Source organism: Zalophus californianus, chromosome 14, assembly GCF_009762305.2.
Source record: "Zalophus californianus isolate mZalCal1 chromosome 14, mZalCal1.pri.v2, whole genome shotgun sequence".
NCBI lineage: Eukaryota > Metazoa > Chordata > Mammalia > Carnivora > Otariidae > Zalophus > Zalophus californianus.
Genome location: NC_045608.1, coordinates 5342058 through 5359458, shown reverse-complemented (window position 1 = coordinate 5359458; position 17401 = coordinate 5342058). Strand labels below are relative to the sequence as shown.

The window sequence follows — 17401 nt, the reverse complement described above, 5'->3', positions numbered from 1 at the left end:
AGGGGAGGGAAGCCAGCCCCTCGTCCCCGCGCAGGACCACAACACATCACTAGTCACAAACCTCCCCATGAAGCCACCCTTGTCTTCTAAACATCCGTTCAATAAATATTTGAGAACCCACGATTATGTGCTAGGCATCATTCCAGGTGCTTGGGACACAGCAACAAACAAAACCAAGGTCCCTGCCCTCATGGGCCCCACATCCTCACGGGGAGAAAGAGACGACAAACAATAAACACAGTGCACAGGTGTATTACATAGTATCTCACAGGGAGACAGGGCTACCGAAGAAACAGCAGGGTAAGGAGGGGTCGGAGCCCAGGGGGGATGGGGAGGGGGCTGGCAAATTCAAACAAGGGAGGTCAGGGCAGGCCTCCAAGAGCACCTGAGATCTGAACCAAGCCCTAAAGAAGGGGGGAGAGCATGTCACGCACACCAGGGGAAGAGTTGCAGGCAGAGGGAAGAGCTAAGCTGGAGGGTGCCGGCATGTCTCAGGAACGGCCAGAAGGCTGGTGTGCAAGGTCAAGGTGAAGGGGAGGGCAGAAAGGGGTGAGGGGCAGATGGTGCAAGCCTCCAGAGCCAACACAGGATGCAGCTTTGACTCTGAGGAGGGGCTGGGGCAGGCCCACCGCGGGGCTTTTGAACAGAGGAGGATGGTGATCTGACCGCAAATGTCACAGGTCGCCCCTTTGGCTGCTGCGTGGAGAAAACCCAGCCAGGGAGCCAAGGTGGACGCAGGGAGGCCCTCGGGAAGCCGGGTGAGAGCCGACGGCCCCGTGGACCCGGGTGGTAGCCACAGGTGTGGCCGGAAGCGGTAGGATTCTGGATATACTGTGAAGAGGGAGCCAGAAACATCCTGATGGTCCAGTGTGGGAAGTGAGAAAGAGAGACGAGAACCAAGGCCGGGTCCAGGCCTTTCTGCCTGGGCAGCTGGACGCAAGAGACAGGAATACGGCCAGAGGGAATGGGGTCCGGGGGTGGCGAGAGGAGGCGGGCACGGGCCAGGGTCGTGCAAGCAGCCTTCCACTACCCAAACTGAGATACGGAGCTGGCCCCTGGACACCGGAAGCTGGAATTCAGGAGAAAGGTCTGGGCCTGGGATATCAATTTGGGAGTAGCCAGGACAAAGACGCCACTTACTGCTGGAGGCTGGCTGAGCCCACCCAGGGAATGCGTGACCCAGAAAGGATGTCCAAGGCCTGAGCCCCGGGACTCGCCAATAGGCAAGGGGTCAGGGAGATAAGGGGGCACCAACACAGGAGACAAAGAGCAGCCAGCCAGGGAGGTAGGAGGAAAACCAAGAGAACAGACATTTAAAATGTCTCAAGAGTCCTTCTAGGAGCTTCCAGAAAAGGTGGAAGGAACTTCACCCAAAATGCCAGGAAGCAAACAAGGGTCAGGCCACTCCTGTTCCTTCCCCATCCCCAGCATGAGGCTGTCGGTGAACAGGAAGACTCGGTGCGGTGGGGGGAGGGAGAAGGAGGCAAGAAACCGACAGCCAGGGCCTCGGGCTTGGGTTCTGGGACGTTCTGGGCAGACCAAGCAGCTTCAAATCAGGATCAGAATCACCCCGGACGCCCTGCGATCGCAGCTGCTGAGCACTATGAAGCTCCAAAGCCAAGAATAGACTGTTTTGTGCTGTTTTGCTTCTCTTTGCATTTCTGCTCCTGCCAGTCACTCCGAGGGCCAGTGGAGGCCAAGGTCACCTTTGACAAGGGGGAGGGAAATGAGGTACATAAAAGAATGTCTCCTTTTGTTTTCTTATTTTTGGCCGAGGCTCACAATCGAGTTCTCTGCATAGTAAATGTGTTTATGGGGTCGAAGTTACTAGATCTTTCTTCATGGAGAAGGGCAGGGGCCCAACGCTCCTCCACCAAGTCCTCTGGCTCTCAGCTCGCGAACCAGGAGTCTGCCTGCATCACGTCATGGCGGAAACCAGCCCTGGGGGGTGTGGGGTGGCTGATGAGCCAGGAACCTCTCTGCTGCCGACCAAGGACACAGGATCACCCTTCTGGGCGCCAGCAACCAGCATGACCCGCAGATGACAAAGGAGCACATGGGCCTGTGCCGGGTCTCCACTGCGGCCAGGCCATGTCCACGGGAAACTTCCCCGAGTGTTTGACACCAGTGCGTGACTTACTTCGTATCATTTGCTGCTAGAGGAAGGCCGGCACAAGGTGATTCCAGGTAATTGAGCTTAATCGAGTTCTAGCTAATCATGTTGAATCACTGAGCAGAGGCACGGCAAGCATTAGTCATTCCAGGAAGGGACCGGGCACGCTTCGCGGAACGGGAAGAGCCGGGCACATGGAATACACCCCTGGTGCCAGGCCAGCAAAGGCCAGATGGTGATGGAGCATGTCACGTACTAACGCACCCCGACACGCAGAGGCATGCACTAGCATGGGTGCACACGCATGCCCACATATGTGACCATGCACACCATGTGTGCCTGTGTGTGCCAACATGTGTGCACACATCAGCACTTGTGCGTGTGAGCCCCCAGATATACGCATGTGTGCCAACACGTGAGGACCACATGTACCATGCCACATGTGGGTGCAGATCAACCCACGTGCACACATGCCAACACATGTCCATGTGTATGCCAACACAGGGCCCCGTGCTCCCCGTTAACACACATCGACACACGCGTGCATGTGCTCCGGCACGCAGCCGCACGCATGCATGTGCACATGCCAACATGAGTTCGTGTGTTGCCAGTGGCGTGTGCGTAATCGGCACACGCGTGCACGCATCAACATTCGCATGTGCACACACGCACCCTCATGAAACCAGAGAGGAAAACAAAACTAAACGCGACTCAGGGACACTAAAAATAGCCCGTGGTTTCCAGCTGTCACCATGGAGTGAGATGAAGCGGCCTCCCGGGTGCAGGGGGGACTAGGAGGTTCTCCTGCGGGAAAGAGGAAGCAAAACAACACAGAGCGGGCGCGCACCTGCGATCCCAACCCCCCCCCCAGGACCGAGCGCCTCCCACCCGCCAGCGCTGATCAGTTCCACAGCCTTGCCCCACGCGGCCAGATGCAGGAGGCCTGCAGGAGACACCCCCCCCACCACTGTCTGGGGCTCAGGAGAGGTCAGGCTGTGACCCCGGGGCTCCCCAGAACTTCGGGAGCAGGGCTGGCCAAGCTGACCCTGCGGAAGAGGCAAGGGCCCACCCCGGAGGCTGCTGAGACTACAGGCTGGAGAGAGGCCGCCCTTAGCCGCTTCCCTCGGCATCTATGATTCTAGAACACCCCCCGGGTCGGCCAGGTGGCCCTGGAAGGGACGTATCCAGGAGGCGCTCTGGACTAGCAGTTTGGGGGAGGTGATTATGAGGAGAAAGCCCTGTGGAGCCCGCTGCCCGCTGGTCATGCAGGGAAAGCAGAAGGGGAGGTCAACCCAAACAGAGAATACAGGAAGGGCCTGCCCTGCTGCCAAATATTAACCCGAGCCACTCAGAAACCCAGAGAGCAGGGAGGGCAGGGCGGCAGGCTCCCTGGATGGAAATCCTGGTCCTGCCTTGGCAGCCGTGTGACCTGAGGCGAGTGACTTCAAGGCACTGCGCTTTGGGTCCCTGGGTAAAAGAGAGGCAACAGGAGCTATTTGGATGCTAAACGATATGACTTAATACATGTAAGACACTTAGAATGGTGTCTGGCCAATAAGAAGTGCTCATTAACGTTTATCTGTCATCAACCCCCACCTTTTAACTGATGGGCCCAAGGAGATTTGCCAGAGGGCACAAAGCCACCCAGGGGTAGGGCAGGACATTCCTGAGGCTCTCTGGGGGGGTCTTGAAGGGAGGGGGGGCACGGCGGAGGGGGAGAGGGCGGGGGAGGGAGGGGGAGAGGGCGGGGGGTGGGGGAGAGGGAGCAAAACAGAGTCTGAGTCCGGGTCTTGTTGGGGGAGAGAGGGTAAGGAAACAGCCCGACCTCAAAACCCTGACCACCTGTCTGTTCCGACATCCGACCACGAATGCAAGAGCCGTTCTGGACCTTGGGGACACTGTAGTGAGAGGGACAATGCAGCCCCTGCCCCAGCAGACATCCAGGCTCAGGAGGGAGAAAGAGGCCGCACAAATAAACATATAACCTGACAGAGACTACTTTTAGGGACATGACGGGCAAGCTACACAGATATCTGGGGGTGAGCCTTCCAGACAGAGGGGAATGCAAGCCAGAGACTCTGTGGTAGGACCAGGCTAGGCAGGCTCAAGGACATCAGGAGATAGTGTGGCAGGTAAGCAGGGAGGCCAAGAGATGGTGATGTAAGAAAGGGAAGGAGGGCCAGATTGTGGGGGCCTTCAGGCCACTGAAAGGACCTCGATATTCACTCAACAGTAACACAGGGAATCTCGAAGGGTTGTCAGCTGAGGGGGCACAAGATCTGATGAGTGTTTTATCAGGATCCCTCTGGCTGTCTATGGAGACCAGAGATGAGACTACTGCACCAGTCCAAGCAGTAGATGGAGAAGGCCATCATGATGTTGAGAAGGGGCTGAAATCTGGATGTGCTTTGAAGATAAAGCCGATAGGACTTGCTGATAGACCATATCAAGGATGACCCAAGATCTTCACCGCTACACTTGGGGGAGCAAATCGAGGTGTCATTTATTGAGATGGAAACACAAGTTAGGGAAGACTTCAGCAGCTGAGAAAATTAGTGGATAAAGCAACTGAGGCTGATTCCAACCAGAAAACCAACTTAGAGACAGCAGAAGGGACTCAGCCCTCCTCCTGGGTGCGGAGGAGGCTTAGAGGCCCATCAACCCATGGTGGCCCAGCAGACGAGCCCCTTCCCTGTGGCCAGGCTGCAGCCAGGGGCCCCTCCTACCGCCGGGCCTTCCCTGTTGGACCAGAAACACCTGGTAACTTGGAAATGTACCGCCAGGGACCTGGACCGAGCATTCCTTATCCATTCAAACATAGAGGGCCATGCGTGCCAGGCTCGGTTCTAGACAGTTAGATACAAGAGTCCCCATTCTCCTGGCATTCTCTTCCAGGATATTCTCTCTCTCTCTCTCTCTCTCTCTCTCGCTCGCTCTCTCTCTCACACACACACACACACACACACACACACACACCCCAGGAAGGTTACCTGGGGCAAATTACTCTCCAAAGCTTCTGTTTCCCTAATGGTTGATGACGATAATGAGAAGTGTCACAGAATTCTCCCAGGACTAAACAAGGTGGCATTCACAAAGATGCTCTGACACCGCCTGGCCCACGGTAAGTCACGATCGCACTCCTTAGCGCATTCCGGCTGCAGCCTCTTGTCCACTCCCACCCACTAGGGGAAAGTAGAGGGAACGAGTCTCACTTCTTTCCCTGGGCCTCTCCCAGCAACCTCAGTCAGTCCACAGGGTTCCTCCACTGTGCACCTCCCACGGCTGGTGCGTCTAGGGCAACGGGCCATTCTCTGGGGAAAGCTACCGATTCGTTACTAATTTTTAATGAAACACATAACGCATGAATATTCTCTTTGCTTAAAAAAAAAAAAAAGTAGGGGCGCCTGGGTGGCTCCGTCGGTGAAGCGTCTGCCTTCGGCTCAGGTCCCGATCCCTGGGTCCTGGGGGAGAACGATCGAGTCCTGGAGCCTGCTTCTCCCTCTCCCTCGGCGGCTCCCCCTGCTTGTGCTCTGTCTCTCTCGCAAATAAGTAAATAAATACATACGTACGTACGTACATACCAAAAAAAGCAGCAGCATTACAGGTAAAGTATGTTCCCCTCGGCCACAGCCCGATCCCCGCCCTCCCCCCCCCGAGAGTGAGCGCTCGTCACTCCGTGTAGCCTTCCCGGCACTTTTCTGATTTTACGCGCACGAATAGTCGCCCATTGAAAATACAGGTTATTGTTTTGTGACCTGAGCTTTTTTCCAATGACTTCTATATTTTGCCAACTATCTGTGCTAAAACATACACATTGAGTCCCTTCTTTCTAACCTTTGCCTAGAAATCCATTGGATGAAGGGCTCCCACTTTATTTCCTACGCCCCTACTGCCGCGTAGACCCCGACTCAGGATTGTGGCTCTGACCCACCACTGCCTCAAGCTGTGTAACCTCCCCCCAGCAAGCTGCGGACCTTTGCTATGCCTCAGTTTCCTTACTTGTAGGAGGGAACAAAAGCACCACCTCAACCTATTTCTCAAGGCTGTGGTCAGAGTCACACAAGAAACGAGGCATGTCCAAAGTATTTGCACACACATGTAATCGCCTTTGTACTTTATAATCTTGCCGGCAGGCAAACTACATCTGACCCGTCTCAGAGCTGCAGAAAGAAAGCCTGCCTCAGAGGTGAAGTGAGTGGCGTGAGGTCCCCACCTAGCAAAGGGCAGAGCCAGCTCTGCAGCCCTGGGCTCCGGAAGCTGACACAGGTTTCAAAATGCATCACATCCCTACTCAACCCCCTCAGCAGCCTGAGAAATGTAAATCAAACCCATCAGATTAACAACAACAACAAAATGCTCATAAGAAAACATAATCTCCAATGATGCAGACAAGTGGGGGAAGTGGCACTTTCATACTCTTGGCAGAGGTATAAGTGCTAGAGATTTTCAGAAAGGCAATTTGGCGGTAACTGTCAAAATTCAAACTAAACATGCTTTGTGGTCTAGATATTTCTAGTCTGGAAATCTACCCTGTGCGAGTATTCATAACATGTACGCGGAGAGGGGCGCCTGGGTGGCTCAGTCGTTAAGCGTCCGCCTTCAGCTCAGGTCATGGTCCCAGGGTCCTGGGATCGAGCCCCGCGTCGGGCTCCCTGCTCAGCGGGAAGCCTGCTTCTCCCTCTCCCGCTCCCCCTGCTTGTGTTCCCGCTCTCGCTGTGTCTCTCTCTGTCAAAAAAAATAAAATCTTAAAAAAAAAAAAAAACAAACAAACATGTACGCGGAGGGGTATGTATGTACCAGGGCACTCACAGTTCGGTGGCTTGAGACAGAGAAAATTACCAGTCAGTAGAGAAACCGGGAAATAATTAAGGGGGTAGACATTTAAAGGAATACCAGGCAGCGGTGAAAAAAAAATAATCATCTCTTTATTTGTTGTGACATGGAAACATTTTCAAGAGCTATCTGTGAATTGAAAAGCAAACTGCAGAATATTTATACGTAGTATAGTTCAGTATATGCAAAAAATGTGTAGTAATGTGTATAAACACGTGCTCACGATGTATGCACCGATAAAGCTCTAGAAAGATACATACATGCCAACAATGGTGCTATTATCTGAGGAAGGGAATAAAATGGAGGGAACTTTTTTCCCTCCGTTTGAATTTTTTTTTTTTTTTGCAAGCAAGAATTCATGTCTTTTATAGGCAGACTCTTTAGTTAACCAAAAAGCATAAAAAAATAGAAAGCAAAGCACAAGGCTTCCCATTCAAGTTGCACATGGACACGTGCAGCCAAAGAAAACACCGGCAGGCAGGCCCTCCCCCTCTTGGCGTCCCACCCACTTGGTCCCCTGAACACAGACATCCTTCTTCCACGGGAAGGGACTTGGCCGGGGCTCAGCCTGGGCTGCCCAAGAAGCGGCTGTCGTGGGCCGGGCTTGCCTTCCTGCCTTCACGCCACTAGGACCCAAACCAATCATCTTTGGGAGATTCACAGGGGATGCTAGGTGGCTCTTGCTCAACTCGAAGCCTGGAAATTCTAGCTCCAGGACAACTGAGGGTGACGGCACTCTCCGCTCTGGAAGCCCGGAGTCAGAGTGGGGAATTAAGAGGTGCCCACGCATGAACCGATATGCACGGAACTGACCAACATCCCCAGAAAGAAATCACCCTGGGGGCACCTGGGTGGCTCAGTCAGTTAAGCGTCTGCCTTCGGCTCAGGTCATGATCCGTAGGTCCTGGGATCGAGCCCCGCATCGGGCTCCCTGCTCAGCGGGAGAGTCTGCTTCTCCTTCCTTAGCCCTGCTCATGCTCTCTCTCTCTCTCTCTCTCTCTAATAAATAAATAAAATCTTAAAAAAAAAAAAAAAAGAAACCACCCTGAAGTTGGTCCAAGAATGATGGGGCTGAGATTCTTCAACTATAAACCCCACCCACCCTCACACCTCCAAAGCAAGAGGCTCTTTGCACAGGGTCATGATGGCGCCCCATGTTTATACCACGTGGATGACAGTGTCTGCAGGAGGCACACCTCACAGAAACCACAACATCGTGGGCTCTCACTGAGATAAAGCTCTCACAGCTATTCTGAAAAGTGTGACCCCTCGGCCACCGTGGGAGAGAACAAAGCAGTTCGAAGGCTCTGAGGTGACCCCACACAAGTTTTTCCTGCCATCCCCAGAGGCCAAAAAAAAAAAACCACCAAGAGGAATTCAGCGCTCAGGGTCACCATCAGCCAGAACCTCCTTGGAATCAGACTACAGGACTTACTGGGACAAGATTTGAAAACAAACAAACAAAAAGAGTGTGGCCAATATAACTCCCAGAGACCTTGAGAAAAGCCAGCCGTTGCACCATGTTTAAAGACAGCCAGGTCCCAAGAAGGGGCAGCGAGAGGTGTAAGCAGATTGTAGCCTTCATTCCTCCAGTGATTCATTCATTCCCAGGCATCCTGTACCGGGCCAGGGCACAGACATGAAACGTGGACAAGTCCCATTCTTAAGAAACCCACCTAAAGAAGCAGGCTAAGGGGAAAAGAGAAGTCAACGGGCAAGTGACATTATCCCCATCTTTATCAGTGCTTGTTCAGTGTCTGGGCAAGGCAAGCCTCAGTTTCCCCTCCCCACACTGCTGGTGCGTCTCTGGCTTCCAAGCTCTGAAAGGGTGTGACCCTCTGCAGTGTCTCCGACCTTCCTTAACTCCAGCTCATTTAAACAGGCTGTCCAGACACCCAGGGCAGAGTCTGATGGTCTGAGGCCAGCTAATTCGTCTCCACGGTGAAAGGGCAATCATGCGTAAGGTTACGACTGGAGGAAAGCCCTCTGCTTGGGCAGCCTTGGGCTTGTGCCTGCCTCTGCGTGAATCTAAGGAGAAAGCGGCTTATCATTTCCAATCTGCATCAGGAAGGCAATGTTGGGGGGAGGACGGAGCCCTGGGCCTCAGCGAAGGGCCTTCTACGGGGAGATTCTCGACAGCAGAGTGCTCTGCTGAGCACCCTACTACCGAGGCTCGGGCACCCATGTGAGTCTCACAGAAGCACATGAATGGAAGGTTCCTGTCGTCCTGGGCTCACAGGAAACAGGCAAAGTGCAGCCCTAATTTTAGTAGATACGGCCTCAGGCTGCTGTAGTCAAGAGGCGCGAGAGTAGCACCATAACGTGCTCACCCTCGGCGCCAGACTCCTGACGGTGAGGTCTCTCATTCAGGCCTCCCCAACCCTGGGCCTGCCGCTCCAGGGAAGCCCTTAGATGCCCCCTTCGCCCCCAACCTCGGCCTGGGTCGGGGAGGGTACTGCGGAGGCGGCCAGCTGCCCCTCGCGATGCGCTCTGGACTCCGGGTGCTCCGGGACCCTGACCCAGGGCGCCGATCCCGGCTCCGGCTGGCCCGCCCTCTGGCTGCGCGCCCTCCTCGGCGCCCGGCGCCCTCCAGCACCAGCCGCGCGCGGGCCCCGGCCGGCGCCCCTCACCCACCTTGAGGACCTGCTGCTTGATGAGCGTGGGCACCACCACGATCATGACGGCTCCCAGCACCGCGCACAGCAGCCCAGTGAAGCCCAGCACGGCGGCCGCCCGGCGCGCTCTGGCGCGGCTGCCCATGTCTGCGCGCCCTGGCTCCCGCCCGGCGCTCGCGCGGCTCCGCGCCTGCGGGGGGACGGGGACCGGGACACAGGCGACACAGGCGGCGACTCTGGGGACGCGGGCCTCAGCGGCACGGCGGGGCCCGGACCGCGGCGCACGGAGGAGCGGCCGGGCAGGTGGCCGGCGGTTTTATGCGCCATCGCCGGCCCGGACCGCCCCCGGGACGCCCTGGGCACCAGGATTCGGGCGGGAGCGGCCGGGCGGGGGCGGGGGGTGGGGGCTGCGCGCGGCGGGGGCGGGGTTTGGGGCGGGGCGGGGGCGGGGCGCGGATCGGACGGTCCGGAGGACACGCCCCACGGGGGTAGTCTTGGGCCCCACGCCCTCGCTTCCGTTTCCGCGGGAGGCGGCGCGGGCATCCTCGTGCGCCGAGCGCGGTGGGGCGCCCCCTCTGCCTCCTCTTACCCCCCTGCTCCTCGCTTCTCCCCTTCCCTACTCCTCCTCCCATCACCTGCTCCCTCTCCTCTTCCGTCTCCCCCTCTCCCGCAGCCGCCCTGACCCTCCTCCTCCCCGCCCCTCCTCCTCTCCCACTTCCTCTGTCAGGACCAGCGTCATGGTCACGCTCTGTAGGAGTTTCCCAACTCATCAGAAACACCAGAGCCCCCATCCCCAGCCCGGGGGCCTCGTTGCCATCCCCCAAGTCTCCAACCACACACACGTTCTGTTCTAGCCTGGCTCTCCCCGGAACCGGCCTTGCAGACTCCCGCCTCAGTGCCTGATACACGCGCCCCCCCTGGCATTCTGCTCCCCCAGATATCTGCCTGGCTTCTTCCTTCATGACTGCTCCGCCACCTTATCAGAAAGGCCTTCCCCCGCCACCTTGTGTAAAACAAAACAGGGCCAACTCTCCCCGTCCACCCCTCACCCCGTCCACCCCTCACCCTTATCGCTGAGCACCACCTGGTAGGTTACCCAGTCATTTGTCTTTTGCATTCTGACCACCCCCCACCCCCCAGCTGGAATGCTGCGGGCAGACGCTTCGTCTCTCTGGGCCCCTGCCCTGTCCCCGGGCAGCTAGAACACTGCCTGGCAGGTAATGCTTGCTCACAATAAGCACTTCAGAATGAACAGATGCAGAGCCTTTTAGATGCTGGGCCCTTGCGCAGAATGGCTCCATTTTATGGGTAAGGAAGTAGGCACAGGAAGGTGAGGTGAACAGACCTCAGTGTCTGCTTTCTAATGAAGAGCGAGACAGATGATGAGCAAGTGAGCAAATGAGCGATGGATAATTGCAGGTAACAAGTGCTCCCAGAAGATACAACAGGTGGGCATGTGTTCCCCTGTAGACCCCCCCACCCAGCACCTGACATGGAGTTCTGCAGCCCCGATGTAGGCCAAGCCCCTCATTCTCTAGACCGGACTACTGAGAAGACAAGGGACTGGTTGGGGTTTACACGGAGTGGGACACGATGTCCTCAACACCTGGCTAAGGCTTAGAAAGAGGCCTTTGGAAACTCTCATTCAGCCCTGGAAGAAAGCAGCAGGGCCTGGCCTGAGTCCGGATTTATTGAGCACCCACCACATACTGGCCAGAGAGCCTTGCCTGGCACTATTCCGCTCAGGAGACCTGACCTTGCCCGGGGTGCATGCAGGAGAGGCCCAACCCCTGACCTAGATTGGGGTGCCAGGGCAGGGCTGTGGCATCAGAGGGGAACAAGTCCGGGGAAACTGTGCTCTGGGTTTCCCGCGGCAGAGTCCTGGGACAAGCCGCTTGGCCCGCTCTTGGCCTCCGTTTTCTCACTTGTCAGGTGAGGACAATAAGAGCCTCTCTCCAAGAGCTGTCGTGAGGATTAACTGCGTTGGGAAACTGTGGTAGGGCTTACTCAGATCGGTTCCCACAACGTGGGAGCACAGCTGAGTCCTGTGTTGTCCCAAGGCCTGCTCAACCTGGCTCTTACCCACCTTTCTGCCCCATCTCCCAGCCTGCCTCTCCCCTTGCTCACTGTATTCCCAGCCTCCCAGGCTTTCTTTCTATTCCTTGAACAGCCCCAGCTTTCTCCTGCCACAGGGCCTTTGCATTTGCTGTACCTTGTGCTTAGAACACTCTTCCCCCAGATCCTTCCAGGACTCACTTCTGCTCCAGACTCCAGCTCTAAGTCCACTCCTCGGAGAGGCCTTCACTGTTCCGTATCCAAAATGGGAACCCCAACCCACCAGTCACTGTACCGAATCGCCCCCATCTTATCTGAAACTGTCTTATTGGTTTCTTTACTTTTGTCTCCCCCAGCTCCTGACCAAGAAGCCGGTCTGGTTTTGCTAACGGATGTATCCCCAACACCTGGGATAATGCCTCACACCTGTTCCATATGCACTAAAGACCTGAAGTGATCAATTAGCTCACCGAGGCATGAATCAATCAAGTCATTCATGGAGGAATTAACACAGTTCATTGAATTCTTCAAGGTCTTCGACAGCCATCAGCGATGGGATTCTCTTATTCCCATTGACTTTGCAGTTCTTGGGCACTAACCAATGAACTAAAACCTGGGGTCTGCCCTGGCCTGATGCCCACCCCCCCTTCCTTGACACCCGTCCTCCCTCAAAGAGGCTCATTCGCCTTGACCCTCTCACCCAATGTAACTTTTATTTATTACGAACTCTTCAAGGTCCGAATGTGCGTGGTGCTTACCCAAGAGAGCCTCAAGGACGTGGCAAGAGGGCCCTCGCATCAGGCTGGGGCTGTCATCCGACAAGAGACACAGGCAGAGATGAAAGGCTGTCTGAGACACGTGACCAGCCCTGATCTCACTGAGGGGAGTCACTTCCGATGGGGGGGAGGGGGGCAAGGATGTGGGGGGGTGGCCTAAGAAGCAGGAGAAAAGGCTTTGTCATGCTTTAGAGAGAGGCCTTGCCGGGATAGGGAGAGCCAACAAAAATGCAGAAGGAAAAGAAAGATGAATCAGAGTAAGATATTTTCAACGTGGGTACCGGAGGGTTCCTGTGCGAACCAAGTCAGATGACGTTCCTTCTCAGCGCAGACATCTCCCCTGATCAAAAGACAGATGGTGAGTGTGGACAAAGACATGGGGACACCGGAACCCTCAGACACTGCCGGTGGGGTTGTAAAATGGGGCGGCCGCTGTGGAAAACATTCCTCAAAAGGCCAAGCACAGACTTAACACGAGACCCAGCCGTCTGAGCCCGGGGCACATCGGAGAGAAATGAAAACTGTGTCCACACAAAAACTCGTGCACCATGGGTCACTACAGCCCTGTGCACAGTAGCTGAAAGGTGGAGACAGCCCAAATGTCCCTCAGCTGATGAATAAAATCGAGTAATAAATAAATTACGGACTATCACACAATGGAACATTATTTGGCATGAGAAGGAAAAAAGTACTGATACATACCACAGTGTGGTTGAACTTTGAAAACGTTACCCTGAGTGAAAGAAGCCACTTAGAAAAGACCACATAAGGACACCTGGGTGGCTCACTTGGTTGAGCGTCCGAGTGGTGATTTCGGCTCAGGACATGATCTTGGGGGTCGTGGGATCGAGCCCTGTGCCAGGCTCCGTGCTCAGCAGGGAGTCTGCTTATAGATTCTCTCTGTCCGCCCATCCCCCCTCTAAAATTAAATAAAATTTTAAAAAAGAAAAGATCACACAGTGTATGATTCCATTTATAGGAAATATCCAGAAGAGGCAAATCCATGAGACCAAAAGCAGATTAGAGGTTGCCTGGCTTGGGGTGGGGCAGGGGAGTGAAGGGGAGAGTCAGGAGCTAAGGTGTACAAGGCTTCTCTTTGGGACGATGAAAATGTCCTGGTTGTGCTTACACAACGCTGTGAATACACTAAAATCCAGTGACTTGTACCCATTAAATGAGTCCATTGTATGCTCTATGAACTACCTGTCAATAAAGCTGTCATTGAAAAAATCAGAACGTTCCTCCGGCCCCCACCTCACTCAGACTAAAAGCCGAAGTCCTCACCATGACCCGCAAGGTCACCATCATCCCCTGACCTTGTGTTCCTGTCTCCCGTCTGTGCCACCTGCTTTACCTCCTGGGTGTTCCTCAAACCCACCACCTTGCTCCCACCTCAGGGCCTTTGCACTTACCAGTCCCTTTACTCTTCTCTCAAACCCCCACGGAGCTCACCCTCCCTCCCTTCTTCACATTCTTGCCCTAACATCATCTCAGCGAGAACTTCCTTCCTATCCACTCTTTTTAAATTACAAACCACACCCCACAATACCCCCTATCTCCCTTCCCTGCTTCACTTTCTCTATATGGCACTTATCACCCCCAGCACACTACATAATGCTCTCCATCTAGAATGGAAAAGCTCCATAAGGGGCAGGAATCTGTCTGTTTTGCCCATGACTGTGTCCCCAGCTCCTAGAACAGTGCCTGGCACACACACACAGTAGGTCCTTCATCGATAGGTACTGAGGAACCATAGCTATTGGAGCCCAGTGGTTAAAAAATCTGCCTTTGCAACCAGGCTGCATTAGCTGGGGTGGCCTCTGGCAAGTCGTTTACACTCTCCGTGCTCTGGCCTCCCTCCCTGTGTAACAGGGATGATCTCAACTGTGCCCACCTCGGCGGGGGGGGGGGGGGGTAGTCATGGGGATTAAACGAGTTAATGCTGATTACACACTTAGCAAGGTGCCAACGTTAGATGGAATCATTGCTCTGTACAGGTAGCCACATGCTGTGGGCCCCACCCCAGCCCAGGAAGCCTCAGTGTTATCCTCAGGGACGCCGAGCCAGATCCCTGCATGTAAAGAAACACCGTGATTAACAAGAGTCACAGAGGGTGAGTGGGAGAGCAGGGACTGAACCAAAGTCGCTTGCCTCCGGAGCCCGGCCATGCATAAGGACGCTCCTTGCGGAGGAAAAGGGGAAGTGGAGAAAGGGAAAGCGGTAGTAGAGGAGAGGGGAGACAGAGGTGAGAGAAAGCACGGGAAGAAAAGGAAAGGAGCCGGAGGAAGAGGAGACAGTCGTGATGGCCACGTCCGCCACATTGGATGCTGCTCGGGCAAGGGCAGAGCCAAAGCTCCCATCTGAGTGTGTGTTTCATTCGTCCAGTGTTGACCGAGCACCTGCTGTGTGCCAGGCGCCCCGCGAGATGCCAGGGACCCGCCGGGGGACCTGACAAAGCTCCCTGGCCTTGCGGAGCTGACGCTCCAGCAGGCACGCAAGATCAATGAGCGATAAACCTAAGCATTGGTAAATCTCATGACATGTCAGAGCTGTGATGTCTAGCAAGTATCCGCCGGCCACACATGGCACATCCCAAGTGAGAGGGGCTGAGTCATACACACGCCAGGTTTCAAAGACTTGGTATGAAAGAAAGAACAAAAGATCTCAGTATCTTTATGTTGATTACATGGTGAAATGACAACGTTCAGATATGATGGGTTAAATAAAATACACTATTTAAAAATTAATTTCAGGGCGCCTGGGTGGCTCAGCTGGTTGGGCGACTGCCTTCGGCTCAGGTCACGATCCTGGAGTCCCGGGATCGAGTCCCGCATCGGGCTCCCTGCTCAGCGGGGAGTCTGCTTCTCCCTCTGACCCTCCTCCCTCTCGTGCTCTCTGTCTCTCATTCTCTCTCTCTCAAATAAATAAATAAAATCTTTTAAAAAAATAAAAATAAAAATAAAAATAAAAATTAATTTCAGGGCTGCCTGGAGGGCTCAGTCGGTGAAGCATCTGCCTTCGGCTCAGGTCAGGATCCCGGGGCCCTGGGATCGAGTCCCGCATCCGGCTCCCTGCTCAGTGGGGAACCTGCTTCTCCCCCTCCCTCTGCCTGCCACTCCCTCTGCTTGTGCTCTCTCTCTCTGTATCAAATGAATAAATAAAATGTTTTAAAAAATGAATTTCACCTGTTTCTTTTTACTTTTTAAAAATGCAAGGGTGCCTGGCTGGCTCAGTCAGTAGAGCGTGCAACTCTCCATCTTGGGGTTCTGAGTTCATGCCCCACATTGGGTGTAGAGATTATTTAAAAATAAAATCTTTTTTCTTTAAAGATTTATTTATTTATTTTGAAAGAGTGAGAATGAGAGAGAGAGAGAGAGCACACGAGAGGGGGGAGGGTCAGAGGGAGAAGCAGACTCCCTTGCTGAGCAGGGAGCCCGATGCGGGACTCGATCCCGGGACTCCAGGATCATGACCTGAGCTGAAGGCAGTCGCTTAACCAACTGAGCCACCCAGGCGCCCAAAATCTTTTTTCTTTTTAAAGTGCAGGGGTGCCTGGGTGGCTCAGTCAGATGAGTGGCCTGCTCTTGATTTCAGCTCAGTTCATGATCTTGGGGTCCTGGGATCAAGCCCCGCATGGGGCTCCCCCCTCAGCAGGGAGTCAGCTTGAGATTCTCTCTCCCTCTCCCTCTGCCCTGCCTCCTGCTTGCGCTCTCTCTTTCAAATAAATAAGTCTTTGGGGGGGAAATGCAGCTACTAAAAACTTTTTCATTGCAGATGTGGTTCCTATTGCATTTCTTTTGAACAGCACTGTATTAAAGAATGATCCAGACCAGGGAGGGGCCATGAGGGGGGAAAAAAATGATCCGTGCTTTTAGCAGAGGAAATAAGAGAGCAGGGTAAGTGCCACCAGTGGGGACGGGGCATGCAGTTTAAAGGGGGTGGTTGGGAGGGCCTCCGTGAGAAGGTGACATCTGATTGAAGACTTAAAGGGAGAGCAGAAAGGAGCCACACAGATTTCTAAGGAAGAGCTTCCCAGGCAGAGGGAAGACCCAATGCAAAGGCCCTGAGGCAGAAGTGTCCCTGGATAGATTTTAATGAAGATGCCGATTTCTTTTTTTTTTTTAAATATTTTATTATTTATTAGTCAGAGAGATAGAGAGCACAAGCAGGGGGTAGCAGCAGGCAGAGGGAGAAGCAGGCTTCCTGCTGAGCAGGGAGCCCAATGTGGGAGTCAATCCCAGGACCCTGAGATCATGACCTGAGCTGAAGTCATATGCTTAACCAACTGAGCCACCCAGGCATCCGAAGATTCCAATTTCTGGTACTGATGCAAATGACGTCTTAGGAGCTGTTTTTCTTCAATGGGCAAAAATACCCCTACAATACTGCGACTGTTAATGGAGGTCTCCAGAGCCCCCAGTCATCTCCCTGGACACTCAGCCTGGCCCCAAGAAATCCCAGCTTTCTGCAGAATCATCCGATACCTTGTGAGCCTCCAGCCACCTTCCTTCTCTAAGAGCTGGCAACCGAACATTACCTTTGCCACTGGCTCTCAATACTCGAGATAGTGCCTCTCTGACAAGGGCTAAGCCTCCAACACAAAAATCACTTTCCAGGACAAAGGTGGAAGTGTGTCAGAAGAACTCGGCCGGCAGCCGTGAGCTAAGAACTCTGCTCCATTTCTGCCACCTCACAAGAGGATGGAAGCTTCTATTTATTCCCATAGCTTGCTGCCTCCTGGACACAGGACGATGGCTCCTGACCAGGACAAGACTTCAAAAGCTGAGGCATGGGGCGTGCGACTCTTGATCTCGGGGTTGGGAGTTCAAGCTTCACATTGGGCGTGGAGCCTACTAAGAAAGAAAGAGAGAAGGAAGGAAGGAAGGAAGGAAGGAAGGAAGGAAGGAAGGAAGGAAGGAAGGAAGGAAGGAAGAAAGAAAGAAAGAAAGAAAGAAAGAAAGAAAGAAAGAAAGAAAGAAAGAAAGAAAGAAAGAAAGAAGAAAAGAAAA

At 54.3% G+C, this 17401-nt stretch overlaps 1 protein-coding gene across 3 annotated transcripts in view; it reads right to left on the bottom strand.

Moving 5' to 3' along the window:
- The window catches only part of SCARB1 (scavenger receptor class B member 1), a 72236-nt gene extending 62365 nt beyond the window's left edge, over positions 1-9871 (bottom strand). The window contains exon 1 of one of the 3 annotated variants that reach the window (XM_027575263.1): positions 9581-9871. In XM_027575263.1, the coding sequence (XP_027431064.1) occupies positions 9581-9706 (126 nt within the window). In that variant the 5' untranslated portion in view covers positions 9707-9871. The remainder of the gene's footprint in view (positions 1-9580) is intronic. The other 2 variants (XM_027575265.2, XM_027575264.2) reach the window with 2 other exon arrangements.
- Between the last annotated feature and the right edge of the window lie 7530 nt (positions 9872-17401).